We start from the raw sequence: 25,124 nt of genomic DNA, 5'->3' as shown, positions 1-25,124 counted from the left end.
AAAATGAGCTTGGAAGTGTTCCTTCTTCTTGAATTTTTTGTAGTAGTCTGAGGAGGATAGGTTTTAATTCTTCCTTGAATGTTTGGTAAAACTCCCTGTGAAGCCGTCTGGCCCCGGGCTTTTGTTTGCTGGAAGCTTTTTGATTACGGCTTCAGTTTTTTCCTTAGTTACTGGTCTATTGAGGTTTTTAGATTCTTCCTGATTAAGTTTTGGAAGGTTGCATTTTTCTAGGAATATGTCCATTTCTTCCAGGTTGTCTAATTTGTTGGAGTAGAGTTGTTCATAGTATTTTTTAACAACCCTTTATATTTCTGTGGGGTCTGTTGTTATTTCTCCTTTTTCATTTCTGATTTTTTTTATTTGGGTCCTTTTTCTTTGTTTCTTAGTGCGCCTGGCTTGAGGTTCATCAATCTTGTTTATCCTTTCAAAGAACCAGCTCTTGGTTTTGTTAATCTTTTGTATTGTTTTTGTATTGTAGAGCTATGAACTTCCCTCTCAAGACTGCTTTCGCTGTGTCCCATAGGTTTTTGATTGTTGTGTTTTCATTGCCGTTTGTTGACATGATGTTTTTTATTTCTTCTTTGATCTCTCTGGTAACCCAGTCATTATAATAGCATGCTATTTAGTCTCCATGTCTTTGATTTTTTTGGATTTTTTTTTATTGTAGTTGATTTGCAGTTTTATGCCATTGTGATCTGAGAAGATGCTTGGTATGATTTCTATCTTCTTGAATTTGAAGAGACTTTGTCTGTGACCCAATATATGGTCTATCTTTGAAAATGACCCATGTGCACTTGAGAATAATGTATATTCTTTGGCTTTGGGGGGTAATGTTCTGAAGATGTCAATTAATTCTATCTGATCTAGTGAGTCATTTAGGATTGATGTTTCTTTGCTGATTTTTTTTTTTTTTTTAGAGGATTTGTCCAATGGTACTAGTGGGGTGTTAAAGTCCCCTGCTATGATTGTATTGCTGTCAATCTCTCTTGATCTCCTTCAGAAGTTTTCTTATATACTTGGGTGCTCCTATATTGGGTGCGTATATGTTTACCAGAGTTATTTCTTCTTGTTGGATTGCTCCTTTTAGTATTATGAAGTGGCCTTCCTTATCTCTTTTTATGTCCTTCACTTTGAGATCTAATTTGTCAGATATAAGTATTGCTACCCCAGCTTTTTTTTCGTTTCCAATCGCCTGAAAAACCTTTTTCCATCCCTTCACCATCAGTCTGTGTGCGTCTTTTTTTCTGAGGTGGGTTTCCTCTAGACAGCAGATGTATGGGTCATGTTTTCTTATGCCCTCAGTTAGGCTGTCATTTGATTGGGGCATTTAATCCATTTACACTTAAAGTTATTATTGATAGATACTTGTTTGTCACCATTTTTATTCTTTACCGCTGTGTTCCTTCTTTGTTTCTTATTTTATTATTTTTACAGCAGACCGTTTAGCATTTCTTACATTGCTGGTTTGGTGGTAATAAACTCCCGTAGTCCTTTTTTGTCTGTGACGCTCTTGATTTCACCCTCAATTTTGATTGATAGCCTTGCTGGGAACAGTATTTTTGGATTCAGACCCATCCTTTGCATGACTTTGTATATTTAATTCCATTCCCTTCTTGCCTGATGTGTTTCTGTTGAGAAACCCATTGCTAGTGTGATGGGGGATCCTTTGTAAGTAACTTTCTGTCTCTCTGGCCACTTTTAAGATTCTTGCTTTGTCGTTGGTGTTTGCCAATTTAATTATAATGTGCCTTGGCGTTGGTCTTTTGGGGTTCATCTTGTTTGGGACTCTGTGAGCTTCTTGGATTTGTGTGAGTTTTTTCTTCCATATATCAGGGAAGTTTTCTGTCATTATTTTTTCAAACAGGTTTTCCATTCCTTGCTCAGTTTCCTCTTTCTGGCACCCCTATTATGCGGATGTTGTTTCGTTTCGTGTTGTCCCAAAGTTCTCTTAGGTTCTCCTCTTGCTTTTTATTTTTTTTTTCTAGAAGTTACTCTGCTTGGGTATTTTTTCCTACCTTGTCTTCTAGCTCACTGATGCGGTCCTCTGCTTCTTCTCGTCTACTGTTGATGCTTTCTATTGAGTTCTTTATAGCAGTGATGTCATATTTCATTTCTTCTTGGCTCTTCTTCATTTCCTCTTGGTTCTTACACATATTGTTGAATTTGCCTTCCATTCTCTTCATCCACCTTATGACCATTTCTCTGAATTCTTTCTCTGACAGTTTGCTTGCCTTCATTGTCTCAATTTTGTTTACTTCCTTTTCTGGTGATGGCTGTTTTTCTTTCATATGCGGGCTGTTTCTTTGTCTCCCTTGATCTCTCTTCTCTAGGTGTTTGGTTATGTAGTTCTCTCTCTGCTGCGTTGATTTAAAGGCACAAAATACAACACAACAAGGCACAACGCACAAGGCACTGAACACAAATGTATTCACGATACTAATATCCCCAAATAAAGGTGACCACCATATCAAAGATTATTAGGGGATATATAGAAAAAGAAAAAAGAGAAAAAGAAAAAAAGGAGTGCAGAAATGAAATTGGGAAAAGGAAAAATAGTAAGAGATAAAAGAAAGATAATGAAATAGAAGAGGGGAAGAAACTATTTATATGGGGAGAAGACTCCAGTAGATCAGCCACTAATCCCAACTAATTCCAGCAACAGATCCATGGAGATGAATGCAAACCACAAACAACAACTAATATCAAGTGAGGTGAGGGAAAACAGAGGCATAAAATTAACCAGGAAAAAAAAAATCCATTAGAAAAAAAGAAAAAGCAAAACAGTCTCACAAACAAGCATAAAAAACCCCCAATGCGGTGACCCGCACCTTGGAGAGGGTCCGACGGGTAGAGGCGGAGTGGGATGAAATACAAGAGTCCGGGGTTGGGAGGACTGGCACAAGGCACCAGCACCAGCACCAGCACCAGTACCAGCAGCTTTATTCTTTACACACACTGCTTTATATCTAAGTTGTGGCTGGTCATGCTTCATAGATCACTGCTAGGACTTGGCCCATTATAGGGAAGTAGCAGATTGTTACAGGCTGGGCAAGACTGGGCAAGCTTTGTCTAGATCCATCTATGTTTGACAGTTACTATGACAATCAGGTTATGTTTTAGTAACTGCACTTTTAGCCACCGAGGTTGTGCCTCGGTCAAGCCTTGTCTAGTTCCATTTTGCTGCAAACTCTAATAAGGCCTTAAACCTTTCCTGAGCTTTGACCTTAAAACCTTCCAGGATCGACATAGGGTAGAGTCCAGGGCTTTGCCATGTCCTCTGGTCAGCTTAGACTTTGCCAGCAGCATGACGGTCCCCAACATCTCCCCCTTCTTTGTTTTTTAGTCGAAGCTCATGGATGGAGGTCTGGATAGCTCGCAAGCTGGCTCCGAGGATTCGGATGCCGACTGGCAAGAAACAAAGAATAATTAATATCACGCCAATTGTCATTGAAGCACTCCATAGTATAGACAAACTATGAAAATGAGAAAACCACCCTTCGAGGGTGTCAAAGATTTGCTTGGCCACCTCTGAGGGTGGAAGCAAAGGAGACTCAGAATTAGATATAACCATAATTTTCTCATGTAATTTTAAAGTTATACAATCAATCATTGTTACTAAGTGCAGTTATTAAAACATGAGTGAATTATATAAAACTATAATTAATCAATAATGTTTCATTACCAAGGTACTTATTAATTAATTTTGCTTTGTTGCTCTAGCTATTAATATAAACTTGCCCCATTTCTTAGTTCAAATCCTGATGTTATAGCAGAAGAGATGATTACCATAGTAGACATAATAAAAGCTATTAAGGAATATACAGAGGAATAGTAGGTACATTTAAGGTGAGGGTCTGGTTAAACAATGCTTGAAAATGAGTCCCCCAAATGTCTATTGGGCCTCACCCAAGTCCCTTGAGTATAGTCCAAGTTGTTGGTAGTTAAAGGAGGATCAGGATTAGTCCAAGTCTGCAGAGTGAAGGTTGGTGGATCAATCATATGAGTCCACTGAACCTCAGCCAAAGTCACTGGCAAAAGTCCCGTCAAGGTGATCAAAGCCAAAATTAACTCCTAGGAAGAGTTCCGAGTGAATGCTTTGAGCTTCCGTATCCAGCTTCTTCAAAGAGCCCCAGGTGAGGAGGGGCCACCTCCATCTGAAGGGTCTGCCAAGGACGCCTCCACTGGAGCGTGTTCTGCCTCTTCCTTAGAGATCCGATTGCAAACTCGGTCACTGGGGTCTGCATCTGGAACTTAAGCACAAGTATACCCTCTTCCCCAAGTTAGCAACTCCATACTGTTAGAATCTTTCTATGTTACTAAGGCAGCCCGATGGGCTCCCATGGTCCGTTGTCGATCTGCAGCAGACAAACCCTGCGCATCCAGATTTAAAAAATTTAAAGTAAATAGTGAATGTTGTAATATTTGGTGAGTAGAGTACGGACCCCCTAGCTCCCCCTTCTTTGTTTTTTAGATCTGATTTTTCAGGGAACGATGTGCCCTTTTAACTATGCTTTGTCCTTGGGGATTATAGGGGGTTTTAGTAATATGAGTGAAGAATTTACTTTATTAGGATTTAATTGTTTATAAAGATACTGGCTTTTTATGGTAAGCATTTTTATTAATAAAGTTAGGAAATTTAGTAAAGTTTTATGTCTGATTTACGAGGTGTAAATACTGCCTATCTCTAGCCTAGTTTAAAATGTAGTAGCAAGGAGCTTTTGTTATTTTAAATTATATCTCAAAATTTATTGCTGTATTTTAAGAAATTTTTAAATAAAATTACTTGTTTTGCCCTTTCTTAGGGGCAAAAACTTAAAATATATATTTATTAATTTTTATTTTAATAAAGCTTTTTATGTGATTTTAAGTATATTAAATTGGCTTTATTGAAAAATTCTTTAAGAGAATAGACTTTTGAAAACATTTCAGGGCCCTTGAAATGTCCCAAAGTCATTCCTTGGTTATAGTTTTTAAATCTAACTTGAAAGACTATTAAATATATATGTGTATATATGATTTAAAGATTATATATTTTTATAATTATTAAGAGATATTAATTATTACACTTGGCTTACTGGCCTGTACTATTTGATTAATTTTCTTTTAATATTTCTCTTCTTCTTATAATTCCTTATTTTTAGAAACTTCAATCCTTTACAGCTAGTATTTCTTAGATTATTAAGAGTAGGTGCTTCCTTCCTTTTACCCTTTCGTAGTTTTCTCTGAATCTTATCAAACACTGTTCTCATCTGCTCAATACTATCTTCTGTTAAGGCTATGAGGGTCTCTTCCTCATCACCCTTCTCCGGGAAGTCATACAAATGATCTTCCTTAGGAGTGGGGAACTGCTCATCATCTTTCCTGGGCCACTGAGGTCTCCTATGAGAAGGCCCCATCAGTGAATCCAGAGACTGAGAGCGACACATGGACTCAGGCACAGACCCCAAGCTGTCCCTTACCAAACCCCAGATGGAAAATGCATCCAACGGAGTATGGGTCTAATTTCCAGCATGAAAGTCCTTAAGCTGTTGCCCTACTCGCTCCCAGGTCTCCGGGCTGACAGTACCCTCCTCAGGGAACCAGGGACACTGCTCATGAACAAACTTTAAAAACCTCTCTACTTGAGCAGATGAGACTTTCACTCCTCTACTAACTAACATAGACTTTAACATCTGAGCATAAAGCTGCCTTTCTCTGGACTCAGATTGCCCCATTTTTACTCCCAATGAATAAGAATTAAATTCCCCCAGGAAAACTCACTTCACACTGAGACTTCTGACTTTGCCGGCAACTCTGGGGTCCTCACGAAGCCCACCTTCAAGTCCCTGTTCGGGCGCCAATCTGCGGTGACCTGCACCTTGGAGAGGGTCCGACGGGTAGAGGCGGAGTGGGATGAAATACAAGAGTCCGGGGTTGGGAGGACTGGCACAAGGCACCAGCACCAGCACCAGTACCAGCAGCTTTATTCTTTACACACACTGCTTTATATCTAAGTTGTGGCTGGTCATGCTTCATAGATCACTGCTAGGACTTGGCCCATTATAGGGAAGTAGCAGATTGTTACAGGCTGGGCAAGACTGGGCAAGCTTTGTCTAGATCCATCTATGTTTGACAGTTACTATGACAATCAGGTTATGTTTTAGTAACTGCACTTTTAGCCACCGAGGTTGTGCCTCGGTCAAGCCTTGTCTAGTTCCACTTTGCTGCAAACTCTAATAAGGCCTTAAACCTTTCCTGAGCTTTGACCTTAAAACCTTCCAGGATCGACATAGGGTAGAGTCCAGGGCTTTGCCATGTCCTCTGGTCAGCTTAGACTTTGCCAGCAGCATGACGGTCCCCAACACCCCAATATACTCAGCAATCAAGCAAACAACAAGAAAACAACAGAGAGAAAAAAAAACTTTGGATAGTGAAGAAAGAGAAGAGAGAGGTGTATATGGATTTAGAGCAGGAGATTGGTAATTCGATATATAAGTAGGGTGAAATTTTAACAGGAGGTAAAAAATAAGGAATAGGGAAAATCTAAATCAGGGATAGGGTAAGAGAAACAGGACAACAGAAGGGGAAAAGTGAGGAAGAAAGTTTTGGCATAAAGGTAAAGTTGAGGTAGAGTAAAAGGATGCTAAAGGAAAGATGAAAATAGAATGTAGAACACTAATCCAAAAATATTAACCTTAACAAGACATGACCCAATGGGAACAAAGCATGAATGTACTCACCGCACCGATAACCCCAATACAGTGGGGCCTTGACTTACGAGTTTAATTCGTTCTGTGACGGAGCTCGTAACTCAAATTACTCATATGTCAAATCATAAAGTGAATGAGTGAGACACGTGATGCTGGGCTGATGTTGTGGCGTTCACTTTGACGTTCGCTGTGCCAACTAGCAGTGGGATATCTGAAGCTGGCTGGTAACCCGAATTTGAGCTTGCAACTCAAAGCAAAAAATTCGGCCGAGAGACGGCTCGTATCTCGAAAAACTCTTTAGTCGGGACACTCGTAAGTCAAGGCCCCACTGCATAAGCAACCACCTGAGAAAAGATAATTAGGGGAGAGAAAAGAGAGCACAAATTATATCTAAGAGAGAGAAAAAAAGATGGGAGAGAAAAGAAAAAGGATATATATTTATGGAGAAAACAGCACAGAGCCAATAGATAAACCAAACATATACAAACACCAAACACTCAGTAAAGAGGGTTGGGGCAGAATCTGTAGAGGCTGAGCTGATATACAGGAAATAAGGTTAAGAATTGGATAAATATGGAGGACCTCAATTCAGTATAGAGGAAGTAGGAAAGGATGAATGGATAAGCAGAGAAAGATGGGGAACAAAATAATATATTTACAAAAAAATTGATTTAAAAATGGTATAAAAATAGAAAATAGCAAGTAAAAATAAAATAAAATTGAATGGTGAAAAAATAATTTGAAAAGAAGTAGAAAATAAAGCAACAAAAAAGGAAAGCAAAGAAAAAAGCAACAAAAAAAGGAAAACAAAAAAAAGCAAAAAGAAAAGCTAACAAAATAATAATAAAAAAATAAAAATGGGAAATTGAAATGTCTATCGTTTGGCTGACTTAAGATCCTAGTTTTCTGGAATGTCTGTGATTTTTTTTTTTTTTTCCTGTTTCTGGGACTGAAGGCCAGACCCTGCTAACTCCCAGGGACTAATCAGATTATTTTAATCCTTCATCTCATTCAGGGTGGAATCTGGGTGTGGCTGTATTCCTTGCTTGGGGGCTGGAGGGAGGGGTTATAACTTTAGGAGAAAATGGCTGCCCAGGTCCTGGGCTCAGGCGTGACTCAGTACTCAACTTGCTGCCACCTCTCCTGGACCACCTTCTCTCCCCAGCCTCTCCCCAGATTCTACTTGTCTGCACCTTCTCCCACTCCTCAACATGGGTGAGTGTCTGTATCCAAAATGTCCTATGAACAGGGTTCAGTGAAAATAAACAAACACCAGCCGCAGAAACGGGGAAGACTGAGTCTCTGGGAGCTCCTCTCTTACCAGCACTGCATGGTCTGGTCAGCGCTTCAGGGTGCCCCCTCTGGGCTCAGTCTTTTGTAATTATGGCACCCAGATCTCAAATCCCCCGGTGCCAATAGTCCTGCGGATCTCCTTTCCTCCTTCAGAGGCTGTGCCTGTCCCAAGGGATGCGGCTGGGTGCCACGCAGTTTCCCTTTGACCCCCTGGGCTCAGAGATCTGGCAAACTTTCCTGCCCAGAACTCTGGTTTTTACCTTTCCAGGGGAACTCTGCCTTTCCTGCCTGCAAACTATCTCACCAGCTGAGTCTGCTTCGTCAATTCGTGGTGGATATTATTCGTTTCAGCTGCTCATTCTGTTTGCTCCGGGACAAGCCTTGGGACACACCTGCCTATTCCGCAGCCATCTTGTCTCGTAGAGTACAAGGTGGCACAGAACAGTAGTCTGGAGGGCAGCAGCAGGAAGACTAAGATGGGAAGTTGGGGGAACTTTAAAATTATTTTTGGCAATCCCCTTTGCCCCCTTGCGAAGATTTCCCTTTGGGATTTTGAGCTGTTGAATGAAATTGTATTAGAAATGTGAATACATTTGGGTATATTGGACATTTTCTTAATGAGTTTTCTCATGCAAGAATTGGATGAGTCTTTTCAAAAGGTGACTTGAATGACTGAGTCCTTCTGTAAAGTTTGTGTTTTCACACAGGCTGTATACATTTTCTTTAGTTGGTTTCTAGGTGTTTTATATTTTTGTTACTATTATGATTAGGATATTATTTTTATTACTTAGCAGATTAATAAATACGGCTATATTGGAAGGCAGTTGATTTTTTTTTCCAAACCATTCAGTCTTTTGACTGAACATTTTTCTTTTCTAAGAGGAATTAATTTATTTTCTTGGATTTTCTCACTGTCTGCAAATGGGCACATTTCAAATTGTTTTTGAAGGTGTGTTTCGCAGAGTTAATTTAAATATAAAAAAATTTCTTCTTCCATACCATCTTGCTGTTTAAGAAAGCTTAGCTGGGAGAAGAAAGTAAATGCGGATCACAATAAAAGTTGGGAAAAGAAAAACAGTGGATAGAAAGAACAGAGGTAGCCCTAACCGGTTTGGCTCAGTGGATAGAGCATGGGACTGTAGACTGAAGGGTCCCAGGTTCGATTCCGGTCAAGGGCATGTACCTTGGTTGCGGGCACATCCCCAGTAGGGGGTTGTGCAGGAGGCAGTTGATCGATGTTTCTCTCTCATCGGTGTTTCTAACTCCCTATCCCACTCCCTTCCTCTCTGCAAAACCAATAAAATAAATATTTTTAAAAAAAGAAAAGAAAGAAAAAGAGGTAGGAAGTATCTCCATGCTTGGTTGTTTTGGGCTGAATTTGACTAGGACCCAGTAAAGTAGAGTTCAGAGGGATAAACTGATTCAGTATGAAAATATGACCTGCTATTCTTAGCCTTATGTTTAGACAAGATAGATAAAGTAGTACTGTGTGGATCCACATGAATTTTATTTAGTCTTGCAGCTTGGCTTCTTTGTCTTTAGTAGTACAAAACCAATAAAATGTCTGCTGTATGTAAACAATAGATTAAGGGTGAAAAAGATAAAATTTTGAGAGTTGACATTGTTGGCACGTGCCATGACTTAAAGACTACTTGTGCAATAGTCAGCAACAGTGGCATGCCAAAGTTGAAGCAGCCCCCTTAAAACAAGTTGCAGGGCCCTGGCCAGGCACTTAGTTGGTTAGAGCATCATCCCTATATGCCAAGATTGTGGGTTCCATCCCCGGTCAGAGCACATACAAGAAATAACTAATGAATGCATAAATGAGTAGAATAACAAAGATATCTCTCTCTCTCTCTCTCTCTCTCTCTCTCTCTCTCTCATCCATCAGTCAATCAATAAAGAATTTTAAAAAGTTGCAAATGGAGGCCCAGTGATTTGATAATAGGATTTTGTTTTTCTTGAAATTTTTTCTGCAGAATTTGTACCTTTTGCTATATATCAAGAGTTTAATGTGTATTTTCTTGCTATTAGACTCTGCTATATGACTTTTGGGTGGTTGGAGAAAGGAGGAGAGGTGTTTTTTTTGCTGTGTAGTAAGTTGCTGCTAGGTCAGTGTTACAGCCGTGATGTATCATTTGTATCATATTTTGGGCAATACCCATTCTGAATTTTAAAGAATGGACTTGCACATTTATTTTGGATCACAACTTTTTCATGTTAGAGATTGCCCTTTGGTTTTATTAGTTGAGAAGAAATTGCTACAAGTTTGGAAAAATTAAGTCTGAAAAATTGAGTATGAGAAACACTTGTTTTGTTAGTATAGTAAGACATTTTTTGATCATTTAATATTGACTTTTCATACTTGCAGACAAGATCATCAGATGTTCATTCATCTGGATCTTCAGATGCACATGTGAGTATAAAAGGCAATCTTTGTGTGTTTTTTTAAAAATTTAATTTCACTTTGTGTATATCCCTACCCTTATGATTTTACTTGATAAGTACAATTATAATGTATGTGCCTATTTGTTTTTATTTTATTTGTTAGGTGTCCTTCTCTTTTGGTTCTGTTCAGATAAGTTGGAACAGAACATGTTAGAAACCCAGTATGTATATTTCCTTTTTTTTTTAATTGTGCTTATAGAATTCTATGCATACATAAAGGTGTATACTTGTACGTTAACTATGGCATTGCACTATACACACTCATTCTTTTCTCATTGCACAATATTGAAATCCCTGTAAGTTAACAGGCATAGCGCTAATCTAGTTTTTCTAATGGCATCATAATGTTCCACAGGAAGAGGTACAATTACTTATTATGGTATTTTTCTGTTGATGGGCATATACTTTTTGTTGAAAGGGTTTTGGCATTTTGTATAGTACTGCAATGAACATTCTTTACCTGTTATTAACAGCAGTACTCAAAGTATGGTCTTCAGACCCCTGAGAGTCAATGAGAATCTTTCAGGGGGTCTGTGAGTTCAGAACTATTTTATAATAGCACTAACACATTACTTGCCTTTTTCACTGTGTTGACATTTGCACTTATGGTGAAAAAAACAATTGATGAGTAAAATGTTGGCACCTGAGCACGAATCAAGGCAGTGTTTCCAAAATGTTTTAGAAGCCATTGTATTATTTCTCAAAGGCATAGAAAAATATGCTAGTTTCTCTTACGACTGTTCTTGATGAAGCAGTAAAATTATTATTATTAGATTTTGTCCTTTTATATGAGTCTTTTTAATGTCATATACGATGAAATGGAGAGTACCAATAAGGCAGTTCAACTTACTAAAGAGTAATGTTTGTCTTGAAAGAAAAGTAAGTGTGGGATTTTTTAAATTAAGAAATAAAACTGGCTTTTTTTTTTTTCATGGAATACCATTTTTATTTGAAGGAGCAACTGAGAAAGTATGGTTGGGTGTTTGGCAGATATTGTCTTGAAAATGAAAGAACTGAACCTGTTACTTCAAAGTAAATAGCTGTTTGTTACTGATAAAAAATTTGAGCTTTCATTGAAAACTTTCCCCATAAATAAGGACCTTTCTGATGAAATTAGTGGTGATATTAAGGGATGAGTGATTTGATAGTGTATAATTAAATTTGTCAATATTTGGACAATGGGGTTATTTCTAGTTTTCAACACTACGTATGTGTTGAAACATATGACAAAACTTATTTTCCTTTTCCTATAAAGATGGATGCATCTGGACCCTCAGAAAGTGATATGCCAAGTCGAGCACGACCTAAGAGCCCAAGAAAACATAATTATAGGAATGAAAGTGCCCGTGAAAGCCTTTGTGATTCTCCTCACCAGAATACTTCAAAAGTAAGTTGTTGATAAAGATAATAAAGTATAGTTGATGATTTTTTTTTCTTGATTTCAGAGAGGAAGGTAGAGGGAGAGAGAGAGAGAAACATCAATGATGAGAGAGAACCATTGATAGGCTGCCTCCTGCACGCCCCCCACCAGGGGTCGAGCCCACAACCCCGGCATGTGCCCCTGACCGGGATCAAACCCGGGATTGTTCAGGCCACAGGCCTACTCTCTATCCACTGAGCCAAACCAGCCAGGGCTAATTAATGATTTTAATCTGTTCTTTAATTTGGTGCTTGTATATCTTGGTTTTGTACTTGTTTCATCTTATAATATTTGAAAATAGCATTTTTTGTTGTATTTGGGTTAATGATAAACTTAAGTTCATCCAAAGAAGTGTTTTTTAGTTATAAGTGCGGTATGTTTTATTTAAAATTTTCTTTTAAAAATCAACGAGTGTTTTGGATGTAAAATGGTTAAAATGGTCACATTTATTATCTCTCCCTCCCAACCCCCATTTATACCACACATTTACTGAACCAAGTGCAAATGCTAGTCACATACACAGATGTTTAAAACATAGATAGCTCTTGCTCTCAGCGAGCTTATAGTCTTTTCCTGGGAAGTAGACAGACAGGTGCTATTCACACTGGATAGTGCATTGTCCAGGGCAATATGAGAACCCAGAGAAGGAGCTTCTTTACTGCATGTGTCTGAAAAGTGCTCTTTTTTCTGTTTTAAATGTTTTCTTGTGATTAAATGTGGAAAACATAATAAAGAAGATAATCAGCACCAGCCAGTATTAACATTGATAACACTTAAAAAATTTTCCACGAATATTTCTCAGCATAAAAATACTTTTACTTTCCTGAGATCCATTTACAGGAACACATTTAGAAATATTCTGTCTTTAGTTCTGATTTTTTCTAACTTTCGCAAAATAAAAATTTTTAATGGATGATTGCATTTCTTTGTGTGAATAGTACTTAATTACCTTAACCATTTCCATTTTGGGTTTAGCTCTTAGGCTATAAATAAAAATTGAGCCCAAACATTTTGCTTTATAAAATTATGTATTTCATTGAATTTATATGTGATTTTACAATTTGTTTAAACTTTTTAAGTTGAAACCAAAGATGTTGACTGAATGATGGCAAAACATTTTTCTTCCTATTGCAGAGAAGAAATTATTTTGAATCTGTTCTGAAATCCAATATTGACTTTTGGGTTATAAGCTGCTTTTTTTTTTTTTTTTTAAAGGAATTTAATGTAACTTTAAAATAGTTTGTAGTAATATTACTCTTTCATTTTGCATATTGCAAGGGCAAGCCTTTTTAACTGGGATTGATAAAGTCTAATTTTGCAGTTGGTTAACTTCTCATTTTAGTAGGTGCTAGAGAAACCTTCAGATTTAATGGCAGATTAATATTTTCAGTTATAAACATTTGTTTTAAGTTATGAATCATAAGCTAACATTCAAATTAATAACTGAATAACTAAAGGTCTATAATTTATTCAAACCATATTTCAGAAGGAAATACTATTTTCTCACATTCAAAAGTAATTGATGAATGTTTACTTGTGCAGGAACCTGAAATACTGTTTATGATATATTCCCAGCAAAGAAAATGAAATTATGTTCATAAATATTACTATTGTTGATGAGGTGCTTTCAGGTGTCCCTCCGTAGATGAGTGGAGAAAAATTAGTAGTACATATAAACAAGGGAATATTACTCATCCATAAAAAAGAATGAAATTTTATTATTTGTGACAGTGTGGATGAACCTAGAGCAGTGTTCGGCAAACTGCAGCTTGCGAGCCACATGCGGCTCTTTGGCCCCTTGAGTGTGGCTCTTCCACAAAATACTGACTTCTGCGCATGGGCCATGAAGTTTCAATCGCACTGTACATGCACGCCCGCATGTGGTATTTTGTGAAAGAGCCGCATGTGGCTCACGAGCCGCAGTTTGCCGACCACTGGTTTAGAAGTACAAATTGGTAGTTAAAATATAATAATGGGAATGTAAAGTACAGCATAGGAAATATAGTCAATAATCTATAATAATCCTATCTAATAATAGACAAACATGGTAATTAACTGTACCTCTGATACGCTTCCCATTGCCTAATTAGGGCGATATGCAAATTAACTGCCAACAAAGATGGCGGTTAATTTGCATACGTAGGCACAGTGATGGGAGGCAAAAGGGGAAGGACGGAAGAAGCCGCCTGCCGGTGTCGGAACCTAGGTGGCAGCCAAGAGCCGGAGAACTGGGCTGCCGATTGTCCGCCTCTTCCCTGCCCCCGCTGGGCTTCTCAGATCACTGATCACCAGTGATCGGAGAACACCCAGAGGCGGGGCCAGAGGCCAGGCTGCATCCCTGCCTGGGGATGCGATCTGGTCCCGGGGTGACACAGCCAGGCCTCAGAAGGAGATCCAGGGGCCAGGGCACGCGATCCGGTCTTGGGGGCGACGCAGCCAGGCCCCAGAAGGAGACCCAGGGGCCGGGCCTGTGTCGCCACTGGGGCATGTGATCCGGTGCCCAGGCAGTGGCGCATCCCCAGCCCCAGAAGGAGACCCAGGGGCCTCCCAAGCGGAGAGTCTCCATGGTCAGACTGCGCAGTGTCGGGACAGGAATAATGATGGAGGTGACTCAGATGCCTGGCCAGTGGCGTTAGACCAGCAAGCAGGGCCTTTCAGCGGGGACTCGGGGTGGGGGTGGAGCGAGGAAAGTGATCGGGAAATAGAGAACTACAACTCCCAGGAGGCTTAGCGCCAGGGCCTGTGTGCCTGGCCATGAAATCGGATGGGGCGAGTTGTTTTGCACTTTAAGAGGCTTGCAAGGTTGGAAGTTCTGCCAGGAGCCAGGGAGAAATGGAGTTGGAGCACAGAGAGGGGTCCATGGCAGCTGTGGGCTTTGAGGAGTTCTCAGCATCTCCATGCTCGGAGCTGGCGCTGCCTCTGCTGTTCGGTGGTCACATCCTGGAGAGCGAGCTTAAGACCGAAGTGGAGTTCGTGTCTGGGGGTCTGGGCAGCTCCAGCCTCCAAGAGCGAGACGAAGAGGAGGAGGCAGCCCAAGGCCAGCGGCCATGGTGCCAAGGGGAACTCAATCACAGGAAGTACCAGGTGCTGGGTCGGTGCTGCAGGGAGATCGAGCAGGTCAACGAGCGGGTCCTGAACAGGCTCCATCAGATATAGAGAATAACACGGAGACTCCAGCAGGAGCGGAGGTTCCTCATGAGGGTGCTGGACTCCTACGGCGATGACTCCTGGGCCAGCCAGTTCACCATCTTACTGGAGGACGAGGGCAGCCAGGGCACAGATGCCCCTACCCTAGGTAATGCCGAGAACAAGCCTCCGGAGAAAGAGGGGCTGTCCCTGCCCAGGAGGGCACCAGCGCCTGCAGAAGCCAGCAGCCCGGCCCCTGGTGAGGGGCCCAACGGTTGGAAGAGGCGGCGAGTGCCACGGGAAGGGTGCCGGGCGGAGCTGGCCCCCATGCAGATAAAGGTGGAGAAAGACTTTGGCTTCAAAGTGGTCAAGGCTCTGGACTCAAGTTGGGTTTCTTGGGGGCCAGACAGGCTGCTGCCCTACCCCACCCTAGCCAGCTTCCCCTTTGACTGACACCCCAATAAACGGATCCCATGCTCTCCTCGGCAAAAAAGAAAAAAAAAAAGCTTATAGAGGCATGCTTATAGGATCAAATAGTATAAATATAGATGTAACAGGACAATAAAAAGAGAACCTGGCTATGATGATTACCTGAACATTGCCTCTGTGTCATTCCTTCTTCGCCAATTCCGTCCACACCTTTGGGAACCTCTGGACCTGCTGGGGCTGGACCCCAACATTCCTCTTCTTATAAGGACTTCAGTGAGATGGGCTAAGAGTCACACTGGAACTGCCTCAATTTAATGTAATCCCCTCTTTAAAGATCTTATCTCCATATGCAGGTACATTCTGATGTTCTGGGGATTAGGATTTTAACATACATTTTGTTGATTACCCAAATCAGCCCTTAACAACCAGCATGTTTCAGAAAGTAGATTCCTACAGGGTTATTTACCAAACATTCAGAAGTATTTTTAAAAGAGCTAAGCCCCTCACCCACCGCGCGGGCCCCTCCCGGCGAAGAGTGAAGGCCTGGGTTCTGGGCGCTGGAGGAAAATGTGCCAGCAGCCAGGGGAAGGGGCCCCAAGGGGGCCCCAGATTGCGAGAGGGCACAGGCCGGGCTGAGGGACCCACCTGAGTGCACAAATTTTTATGAACCGGGCCTCTAGTAAAAGTGTAATATGCTAATTAGATTGGATGTCCTTACTGATGAAGTCAGGGCTTTGAGGGAATCCCAGGTCCCGGGTGCCTACCAGCAGCTGGAGGGAAGCCCGGGTCCAGGATTCCAGATGCCAGAGGGAAGCCGGTGCTGGCAGCAGGAGGAAGGAAGGCCTACTCTTGCACAAATTTTGTGCATTGGGCCTCTAGTACTGTAATAATGATGTATGGTGTTAGGTGGGTACTAAAAATATCGGGGGAGGGGAACACTTTGTAAAGTACCTCAAACTAATCTTTATATATAAAAGCCTAAGTGACCATCCAACTGTCTGACCGGTAGCTATGACGTGCAATGACCACCAGCGGGTAGATGCTCCAACTGGTAGCTATGGTGCACACTGACCACCAGGGGGCAGACGCTCAACACAGGAGCTGCCGAGCTGCAGTGACTTGGCAGCTGCAGTTCTCCGGTGATGCACCGGAAACAGAGAGGAGGGAGCCTGATTCCAGGGTGCATCACCCGAGAACCACCCTCGCAATTGGGGACCCCTTGGGTGATGTCGGAGAGCCAGTTTCGGCCCAATCCCTGCAGGTCAGGCCAAGGGACCCCACCAGTGTACTTGCCTCTAGTACAAAATAATGTTGAATGTAAACTGTAAGTCGAAAAAAAAAAAAAAGAAAATAGAAAGGCATTGGGGGAAAAAAAGGAATGAGGTAATTTACTGAATTATACAAGGAAGTGATGCAATTTGTGGTACTTGAACTGTTTGTTATATGACTTCTGCTTCTGAACCATGAAAATGTATTCCTCTTTCTCTCTATTTTAAATGTCTATTTTCTATACTGCTGCTTTTGCTGGGAAACATCTGTGCTTTCCCTCCTCAATTGCTTTTTTATTCTTGCTGCCAACAAGCAATTGAATGAGTTCGAAGCCTTTTTTACCTTTTGTATGTTGGTAACCTTCAGCTAACAAATGAAGCTATTCTTTGCTAGCTGAAGGTAATGAATACTTACATCAGATTTAAGCTTTAAGATAGGTAGGTACCCTGATGCTTAGGGTACTCTCAACTTTTCTTTACAATGAATTTTTTAAGTTGTCTGTTCTGAAGATTTGGTTATCAGTTTAAGTGTATTAAGTTATAGATAGCATTAAGACTATGTAAAGGTATGCTTTTTATTTCTTTTCATAGCCTCTTCTAGAAAACAAACTTAAAGCATTCAGTATTGGAAAAATGAGTACAGCTAAGCGAACTTTAAGTAAGAAGGAGCAAGAAGAATTGAAGAAAAAGGTAATGTTTAAAATGTATTTTGAGTGATCCTTGGAAATGAATGTATCCAAAGGGACAGTAAGTGTATGGGCAGTAGAGATATGTTTTTCAGAGATTTTTGACCACCAGGGTATTCTTAGCTGCCACCTCCAATTCAAGTCTGTGACACAAGGTCTATTCAGAGGAGTCCGGCTTCTATCCCTATCTCCTCCACTGTTTTCTCTCTAGTATTGTAACAATTTTGATTATTTTCTGGTCTATTCTGTACGCAAGTGTGTATTTGTATATTGTACCCCACTCCTCTTTCTTAGGTTCACAGTAGCATATAGTTTTTTCATCATGCTTTTTTTCACTTAACATTATGTCTCAGAGATTACTACAAGTATATTGAGATATTTCTTTTTTTTTTTTAAGTATATGTGTAGATATGCAATAGTTTATTCAATGAAAATCCTATTTGTTTCGGTCTTTTGCCATTTCAGATAGTGCTGCTATGGATAGTTAATATGCGTATGGTTTTTTCTTTGCTAGTGTATCATTGGGACATATTCCTGTAAGTGACATTACTGGGTTGATGGTAAACACATAAATGTAGCTCACTGCTAAATATTGTCAAATTGCTTTCTCTAAGGGCAGAGCCAATTTGCTTTCCTGTCAGCAATTACTGAGAGGTAGTTTCCTCATAGCCTGTCAACAAAGGATGTTATCAAAGAAGTTTTGCCAACCTGCTAGGTGAAAATAGTATCTCAGTATAGCTTTAAATTTGCATTTCTGTTATAAATAAATAAAGTTGAGCAACTTTTCTTGTGTTTGTTTCTGCGACTGTCTGCTCCTAATTAAACTAATCTTTCTGTAAGTTAGTAGGTTACCTATATTTTTAGAAACCTTGTATATTATGTATATTAACACTTGGTCTATGATACAAGGTGGAGTGTTTTGTCCCAGTTCATCGATTGTCTTTTTATTTTGCTTCTGGTGTTTTCTCATGTATAAAGTACTTATTATGTAATCAGATTTGTGGGTCCTTCCTTTAGGGTTCTCTTTTTTTTTCTCTTCAGTCAAGTTTTTTCCACTCCCAGCTTATAAAGGAATTTCCTGATTTTTTTCCTAATACTTACATGTTTGTTTGTTTTTAATTAAATCTGTGTATAATGTGAATAATTGGTTCATTTTTATCTCTTTTAAAATAGCTATCAAGGTAGCCCCCACCATCATTCATTGAAAAGTCCATCTCTTCTTTGCTAATTTGAGATGCCACTTTTATTGAATACTAAATTTTCACATGCTGTTGGATTTATTTCTCTACTTTCTATTCTGTTCCAGTGGCCTTTCTATCCATACATTTTGGAGGGCATTTAGCATCCTATCTAATAAAAGAGAAACATGGTAATTAGCCATACATCCGCTACCCTTCCTATTGGCTAATCAGGTCGATATGCAAATTAAATGCCAGCCAAGATGGCGGCCGGCAGCCAGGCAGCTTGAAGCTAACATGAGGCTTGCTTGCTTCAGTGACGGAGGACTCCAACGTTCCCTGCCTGCATTGCCGGCCTCTGAGCTTGCAGTTTGAAACATTGTTACAAATATAGAAGCTAAACAAAACCCCAGAAACCTGCTTTCAGCCTACCGGGATCTCAGAGCTGGAGTTGATACAGTGTTTTGATTATAGAACCCAAACAAACCAGATACCTGCTTTCAGCAGCAGAGGCCTCAGAGCTGGAGCCAAGCCTCAGAGCTAAAGCTGGCCCAGAATAAAAAAAAAGAAAAAAAGGAGCTGTTGGGAACAGCCTGAAAACAGCCCTCAGCCCCTCACCCAGACTGGCCAGGCACTCCAGTTGGGACCCCCACCCTGAAGGGTGTGTAACCAGCTGCAAACAGCCATCATCCCTTCACCCAGGCTGGCCAGGCACCCCAGTGGGGACCCCCACCCTGATCCAGGACACCCTTCAGGGCAAACCAGCCAGCCCCCACCCGTGCACCAGGCCTCTATCCTATATAGTAAAAGGGTAATATGCCTCCCAGCACTGGGATCAGCAGAGCCGCGAGGCCTCCCAGCACCGGGATCAGCGGAGCCGAGAGGCCTCCCGGCACCGGGATCAGCGTGACGGGGCAGCGCCCAAACCCCCTGATCGCCCTGCGGCTCTGTGTGTGACAGGGTGGGGCACCCTAACCCCTCCACCCCCCACGGGCCCTGCTCTGTGTGTTACGGGGTAGAGCCATAACCTCCCCATCGGCCCTGCCCTGAGTGTGAGAGTGGCAGCGCCCCAACCCCCTGATCGGCCCTGCTCTGTGGGTGATAGAGGCCGGTGCCCCAACTCCCCTATCAGCCCTACTCTGTGAGTGACAGGGGAGCTCCTCAACCCCCTGATGGGCCCTGCTCTGTGCGTGACAGGGGGTAGCGCCACAACCTCCCCATTGACCCTGCCTTGAGTGTGACAGGGGGCGGTGCTCCAACCCCCAAATTGGCCCTACCCTTAGTGTGACTGAGGGTGGCATCGCAACCTCCCAATCTGCCCTGCTCTGTGCATGACAGGGGTCGGCGCCCCAACTCTCCAATCGGCCCTGCTCTGAGCCTGACCAGGGGCTGCACCTAGGGATTGGGCCTGCCCTCTGCCACCTGGGAGCAGGCCTAAGCCAGCAGGTCGTTATCTCCCGAGGGGTCCCAGACTGCGAGAGGGCACAGGCCGGGCTGAGGGACCCCCCTCACCCCCGAGTGCACAAATTTTTGTGCACCGGGCCTCTAGTAGTTATTATAATGGAAATTGTCAAGATTCTGAGTTTTTGTTTTTTGTTTTTTCTTAATGCCAGCTGTCTGGATATAATGCTGCTTCAATTTCTAATATTTATGTCTTCAGTGGTTTGGAAAGGAAGTCTTTGTATTTGTATTCACTGAATTAAATCAGTGTGCCTTGGAAACAGTATAAACATTAATAGAATAATATATTTTCTGAAGTCAATTGTCATATAATTTGACCCTAGAATTGTCTCTAAACAAATTTACTTAGTGGGTCTTTTGTGGTTCTACCAATTATAGTCAAACCTCGTTTTTTGAATGTCTCCCATCTAGAAGAATTCAGTTCTCAACCTAGTTGTTCACAGAAAAGATGTGGACCAAAACTTCAGTTTTCCACCTGACAAACCCTTTCTGGCTGATACCTCAGCATAACAAAAAGCTTCCCTCAGGCAACAGAGGGAAGAATGCTTTTGTTGCTGGCCAAATCAGTAGATGATTAGCACAATTTTAAAACATGATGACACCATCTAGAGTGCTAAGGGTGTGAAAGTGCTCACAAAACAACTATCACAGGCTATTGAATAGGTAGAAAAACTGTTGATTGGATAAATGAAAAGCAGGTAGCAACCATATATGAAAATTTTGTTTAAGGCTAATAGGGGGTGGGTTGATAAATTTAAGAAAGGAATTATTTATTTGTAGATCACACAGTATAAGACATATACCGTGTATGAGAAAGGTTAAAATGGAATAATTTGAGGGTCTGGAACTGATTAATTCAATTTACATTATTGCTAATGGGAAAGAATGATTCGATTTCCTAACAAATCACTTCTTAATCTTTTGGAATGAATTATGTTTGAGAACAGGTTCCACTGTACCAGTAGAAGAGCAAAGCCTCTTACTTAGTTTCAGTGTTAATTAATATGTAATATCTATGTCTTATTTTACCTATTAAGACTACTTAACCTACTTTCCCCAGCAAAGGGAGAGGTTTTGTTTACATTCCTATTGAGTTTAAGCCTACGTACAATAATAATTTTTGTATTAGGCAATATTAAGGTATTCATGTGTATTTAGGAGGATGAAAAGGCTGCTGCTGAGATTTATGAGGAATTTCTTGCTGCTTTTGAAGGAAGTGATGGTAATAAAGTGAAGACATTTGTGCGCGGAGGTGTTGTTAATGCAGCTAAAGGTAAGCATGAATATTATAGCCCTTGTGTAAACCCAAAAGCCTTGGTTGACTGACCAAGATAATTATGAAAGAAGTTTGGTTGCTTTTGAATTTAATGTTTCCTTTTTATCAGCACCCTCTAGTGGTGATATTAATTATCAAAATAAGTGGCCAAATGTGGGTTAATGAGAATTGGAGCCAGATAAATTTTTTTTTAATATATTTTATTGATTTTTTACAGAGAGGAAGGGAGAGAGATAGAGAGTTAGAAACATCGATGAGAGAGAAACATCGATCAGCTGCCTCCTGCACATCTCCCACTGGGGATGTGCCCGCAACCCAGGTACATGCCCTTGACCAGAATCGAACCAGCGACCCTTGAGTCCGCAGGCCGACGCTCTATCCACTGAGCCAAACCGGTTTTGACTGGAGCCAGATAAATTTTAAAAATATTTACTACCTTCCAAATTTTAAGACAGCAGAACACTCTGCAAAAACATTAATATATTTCAGTTTTACTATAAATTTATTAAATTAGTATTTTTAAGACTATTATGTATCAATACTAAAAGCATTTTGTTTTTATTTTAAAATACAAATAGCAAGTAAACAATTCAAATAATATGAAATTAATATTGAAAGTTAGTGTTTTCAATTTCAGAAGAACATGAAACAGATGAAAAAAGAGGCAAAATCTATAAGCCATCTTCAAGATTTGCAGATCAAAAAAACCCTCCAAATCAGTCATCCAATGAAAGACCACCATCTCTTCTTGTGATAGAAACCAAAAAACCCGTAAGTCCTTCTTAAATAAGTGATCACTTATGTTGAGATGACACTGTTAATGGTACTTTTAGTACTTCCACTGTAAGCAGGACTTTGGTTTCTTTTTAATTCTTTTGGGACTAGATGTTGAGTTTTGAACCTTAATCTTCCTTCCTAGATGAGAGAGAATAAATTAGAATAGCACCTGTTATTCGGTTGTTAGAATATTCTACACCTTTTGGAGTCAAGTTTTGTATCAGCTATATGATTTAGAAATGTTTTCTCCCATTCTGTGGGTTATTTTTGCACATTCTTGATACTGTCCTTTGAGGCATAAAAGTTTAATTTATTTGAAGTTCAGTCTATCAGTTTTTTTCTTTTGTCATTTGTATTTTTGGTTTCTTTTCTAAAAACTTGTTGCCTACGGTCATAAAGATTCACTCCTGTGTATTTTTCTAAAAATTTTATAGTTTTAGCTCCTATATTTAGGTGTGTGAACCATTGAGTGAAATTTTTTATACAGTGGTGGTTTAGAGTTGTGTGTACGTGAAACAAGCTTATTCTTGTATTATTATTTATTAACTAGAGGCCTGATACACGAAGATTCATGCAAGAATAGGCCTTCATTCTCCTGGCTACTGGCACCCGGGCCTTCACTCCGGCCCTGCCACCCTCCTGTAGCTCCCTCCACCCCCCACACCTCTCCTCATAGGTGGTGTCCGGGGTCAGGTGGAACGCCTGCGTCGTCGCCATGGCAACAACACAAGCGTCCTGGCTCATTCACCTCCATCTCTGTTGCATCAGTTTGCATATTCCCTCCTTATTGGCTGTGGGCACCGCCATCTTTGTCACAGATTGATGGTTAATTTGCATATTCCATCTTTATTAGATAGGATTATTGTATTACAACTATACACCTACTTTTGTTCACCCCTGTATCCTGTGCAGAATTCCAACTTCATTCTTTTTTGCATGTGCATATTCAGTTGTTCTAGTACCATTTGTTAAAAAGACTACCCTCCTTTGAATTATTTTGGCTCTTATAAAAGGTTATTCTAAAAGCACTTGTGAAAATAAATTTTAGGACTATTACATGCAACTTAAAAATATATATACACACACACACACATATTTTTTTAAGTAATTCTTTATTGTTGAAAATATTACATATGTCCCCTTTTTCCCCCATTGATTCCCTCGAGCCCACCAGCTCCAGGCCTTCAGCACCCTATTGTCTGTGTCCATGGGTTATGCATATAAAAACACAAGGTCTTTAGTAGATTACCATCCAACCACCCACCCTCCCCCAGCTTCCCTCCAAGATTCTACACTCTGTTCCATGATTCTTTGTCTCTAGACCCACTTTGTTCAGCAGTTTATTTTGTTACTTAGATTCCACATATGAGTGTGATCATGTGATACTTGTCTTTCTCTGACTGACTTATTTCACTTAGCATGATACTTTCTAGGTCCCTCCCTGCTATCTCAAAGGGTAAGATATTATTTTTTTACAGCTGCATAGCATTCCATGGTATAAATGTACTACAGCTTTTTTATCCACTCATCTACTGATGGGCACTTGAGCTTTTTCCAGATCTTAACTATTGTAAATTATGCTGCTATGAATATAGGGATGCATACATTCTTTCTGATTGGTGCTTTGGGTTTCTTATGATATATTCCTATAAGTAGGATCACTGGGTCAAATGGAAGTTCCATATTTAATTTTCTGAGGAAACTCCATACTGTTTTCCATAATGGTTGCACCAGTCTGCATTTCCACCAGCAGTGTACTAGGGTTCCCTTTTCTCTACATCCTCACCAGCACTTGTCATTTGTTGATTTGTTGATGGTAGCTATTCTGACAGGTGTGAGGTGATACCTCATTGTCGTGATTTGCATCTCTGGGATGATTAGTGACTTTAAGCATTTTTTCATGTGTCTCCTGGCCATCTATATGTCCTTTTTGGAGAAGTGTCTATTTAGGTCCTTTGTCCATTTTTTTAATTGGATTTTTTGTCTTCCATTAAGTTGTATGAGTTCCTTATATATTTTGGATATTAACCCTTTATGAGATGAATCATTGCCAAATATGTTCTTCCTTACAATGGGCTCTCTTTTCGTTTTGTTAATGGTTTCATTTGCTTTGCAGAAACTTTTCAATTTGATGTAGTCCCATTTGTTTATTTTCTCCTTAGTTTCCTTTAGCTTAAGAGATGTATCTGTAAACATATTGTTGTAAGAGATCTCTGAGATTTTGCGGCCTATGATTTCTTCTAGGATTTTTATGGTTTCCTGACTTACATTTAAATCTTTTATCCATTTGAGTTTATTCTTGTGTATGGTGTAAGTTGGTGGTCTAGTTTCATTTTTTTGCATGTATCTGTCCAATTTTCCCAATACCATTTATTGAAGAGACTGTCTTGACTTCATTGTATGCTCTTGCTTCCTTTGTCAAATATTGAGTGTAGTGGCTTGGGTCAATTTCGGGGTTCTCTGTTCTATTCCATTGGTTTATATATCTGTACTTGTGTCAGTACCAGGCTGCTTTGATTACAGTGGGTTTATAATATAACTTGAAATCTGGTATTTTGATTCTCCAACTTTTTTTTCTTTCTCAAAATTGCTGCAGCTATTCGGGCTCTTTTTTGATTCCATATAAATTTTTGGAGTATTTGTTCTAGGTCTGTGAAATATGCCATTGGTATTTTAATAGGGATTGCATTGAATCTGTAGATTGCCTTGGGTAGTATAGACATTTTAATGATGTTAGTTTTACCAATCCATGAACACAGTATATTATTCCACTTGTTTATATCTTCTTCTATCTCTTTTTTCAACTATAGTTTTCTGAGTACAGGTCTTTTGCCTCCTTGTTTTAGTTTATTTCTAAGTATCTTATTTTTTTTGTTGCAATGGTAAATGGGATTGTTTCTTAAATTTCTCTTTCTGAGAATTCATTATTAGTGTATAAAAAAAACATCAATTTTTGGGTGTTGATTTTGTATCCTGCTACATTGCCAAATTCATTTATTAAATCTAGTAGTTTTTTGGTGGAGTCTTAGGGTTTTCTATATATAATATCATGTCATCTGTTAAAACTAATTTT

General features: G+C 40.1%; 1 protein-coding gene across 3 annotated transcripts in view; it reads left to right on the top strand.

The window, feature by feature from the left end:
• Positions 1–25,124, top strand: part of U2SURP (U2 snRNP associated SURP domain containing) — an 82,328-nt gene that overhangs the window by 15,232 nt on the left and 41,972 nt on the right. For all 3 annotated transcript variants that reach the window (XM_081086144.1, XM_081086143.1, XM_081086142.1), the window contains exons 2-6: positions 10,354–10,398; positions 11,686–11,817; positions 17,265–17,363; positions 21,157–21,271; positions 21,912–22,045. In XM_081086144.1, the coding sequence (XP_080942270.1) occupies positions 10,354–10,398; positions 11,686–11,817; positions 17,265–17,363; positions 21,157–21,271; positions 21,912–22,045 (525 nt within the window). The remainder of the gene's footprint in view (positions 1–10,353; positions 10,399–11,685; positions 11,818–17,264; positions 17,364–21,156; positions 21,272–21,911; positions 22,046–25,124) is intronic.

This window comes from Myotis nattereri (assembly GCF_964212035.1).
Source record: "Myotis nattereri genome assembly, chromosome: 3".
Classification (NCBI taxonomy): domain Eukaryota; kingdom Metazoa; phylum Chordata; class Mammalia; order Chiroptera; family Vespertilionidae; genus Myotis; species Myotis nattereri.
The sequence above is the reverse complement of the archived record's forward strand: the minus strand, read 5'-3'. Positions and strand labels throughout refer to the sequence as shown.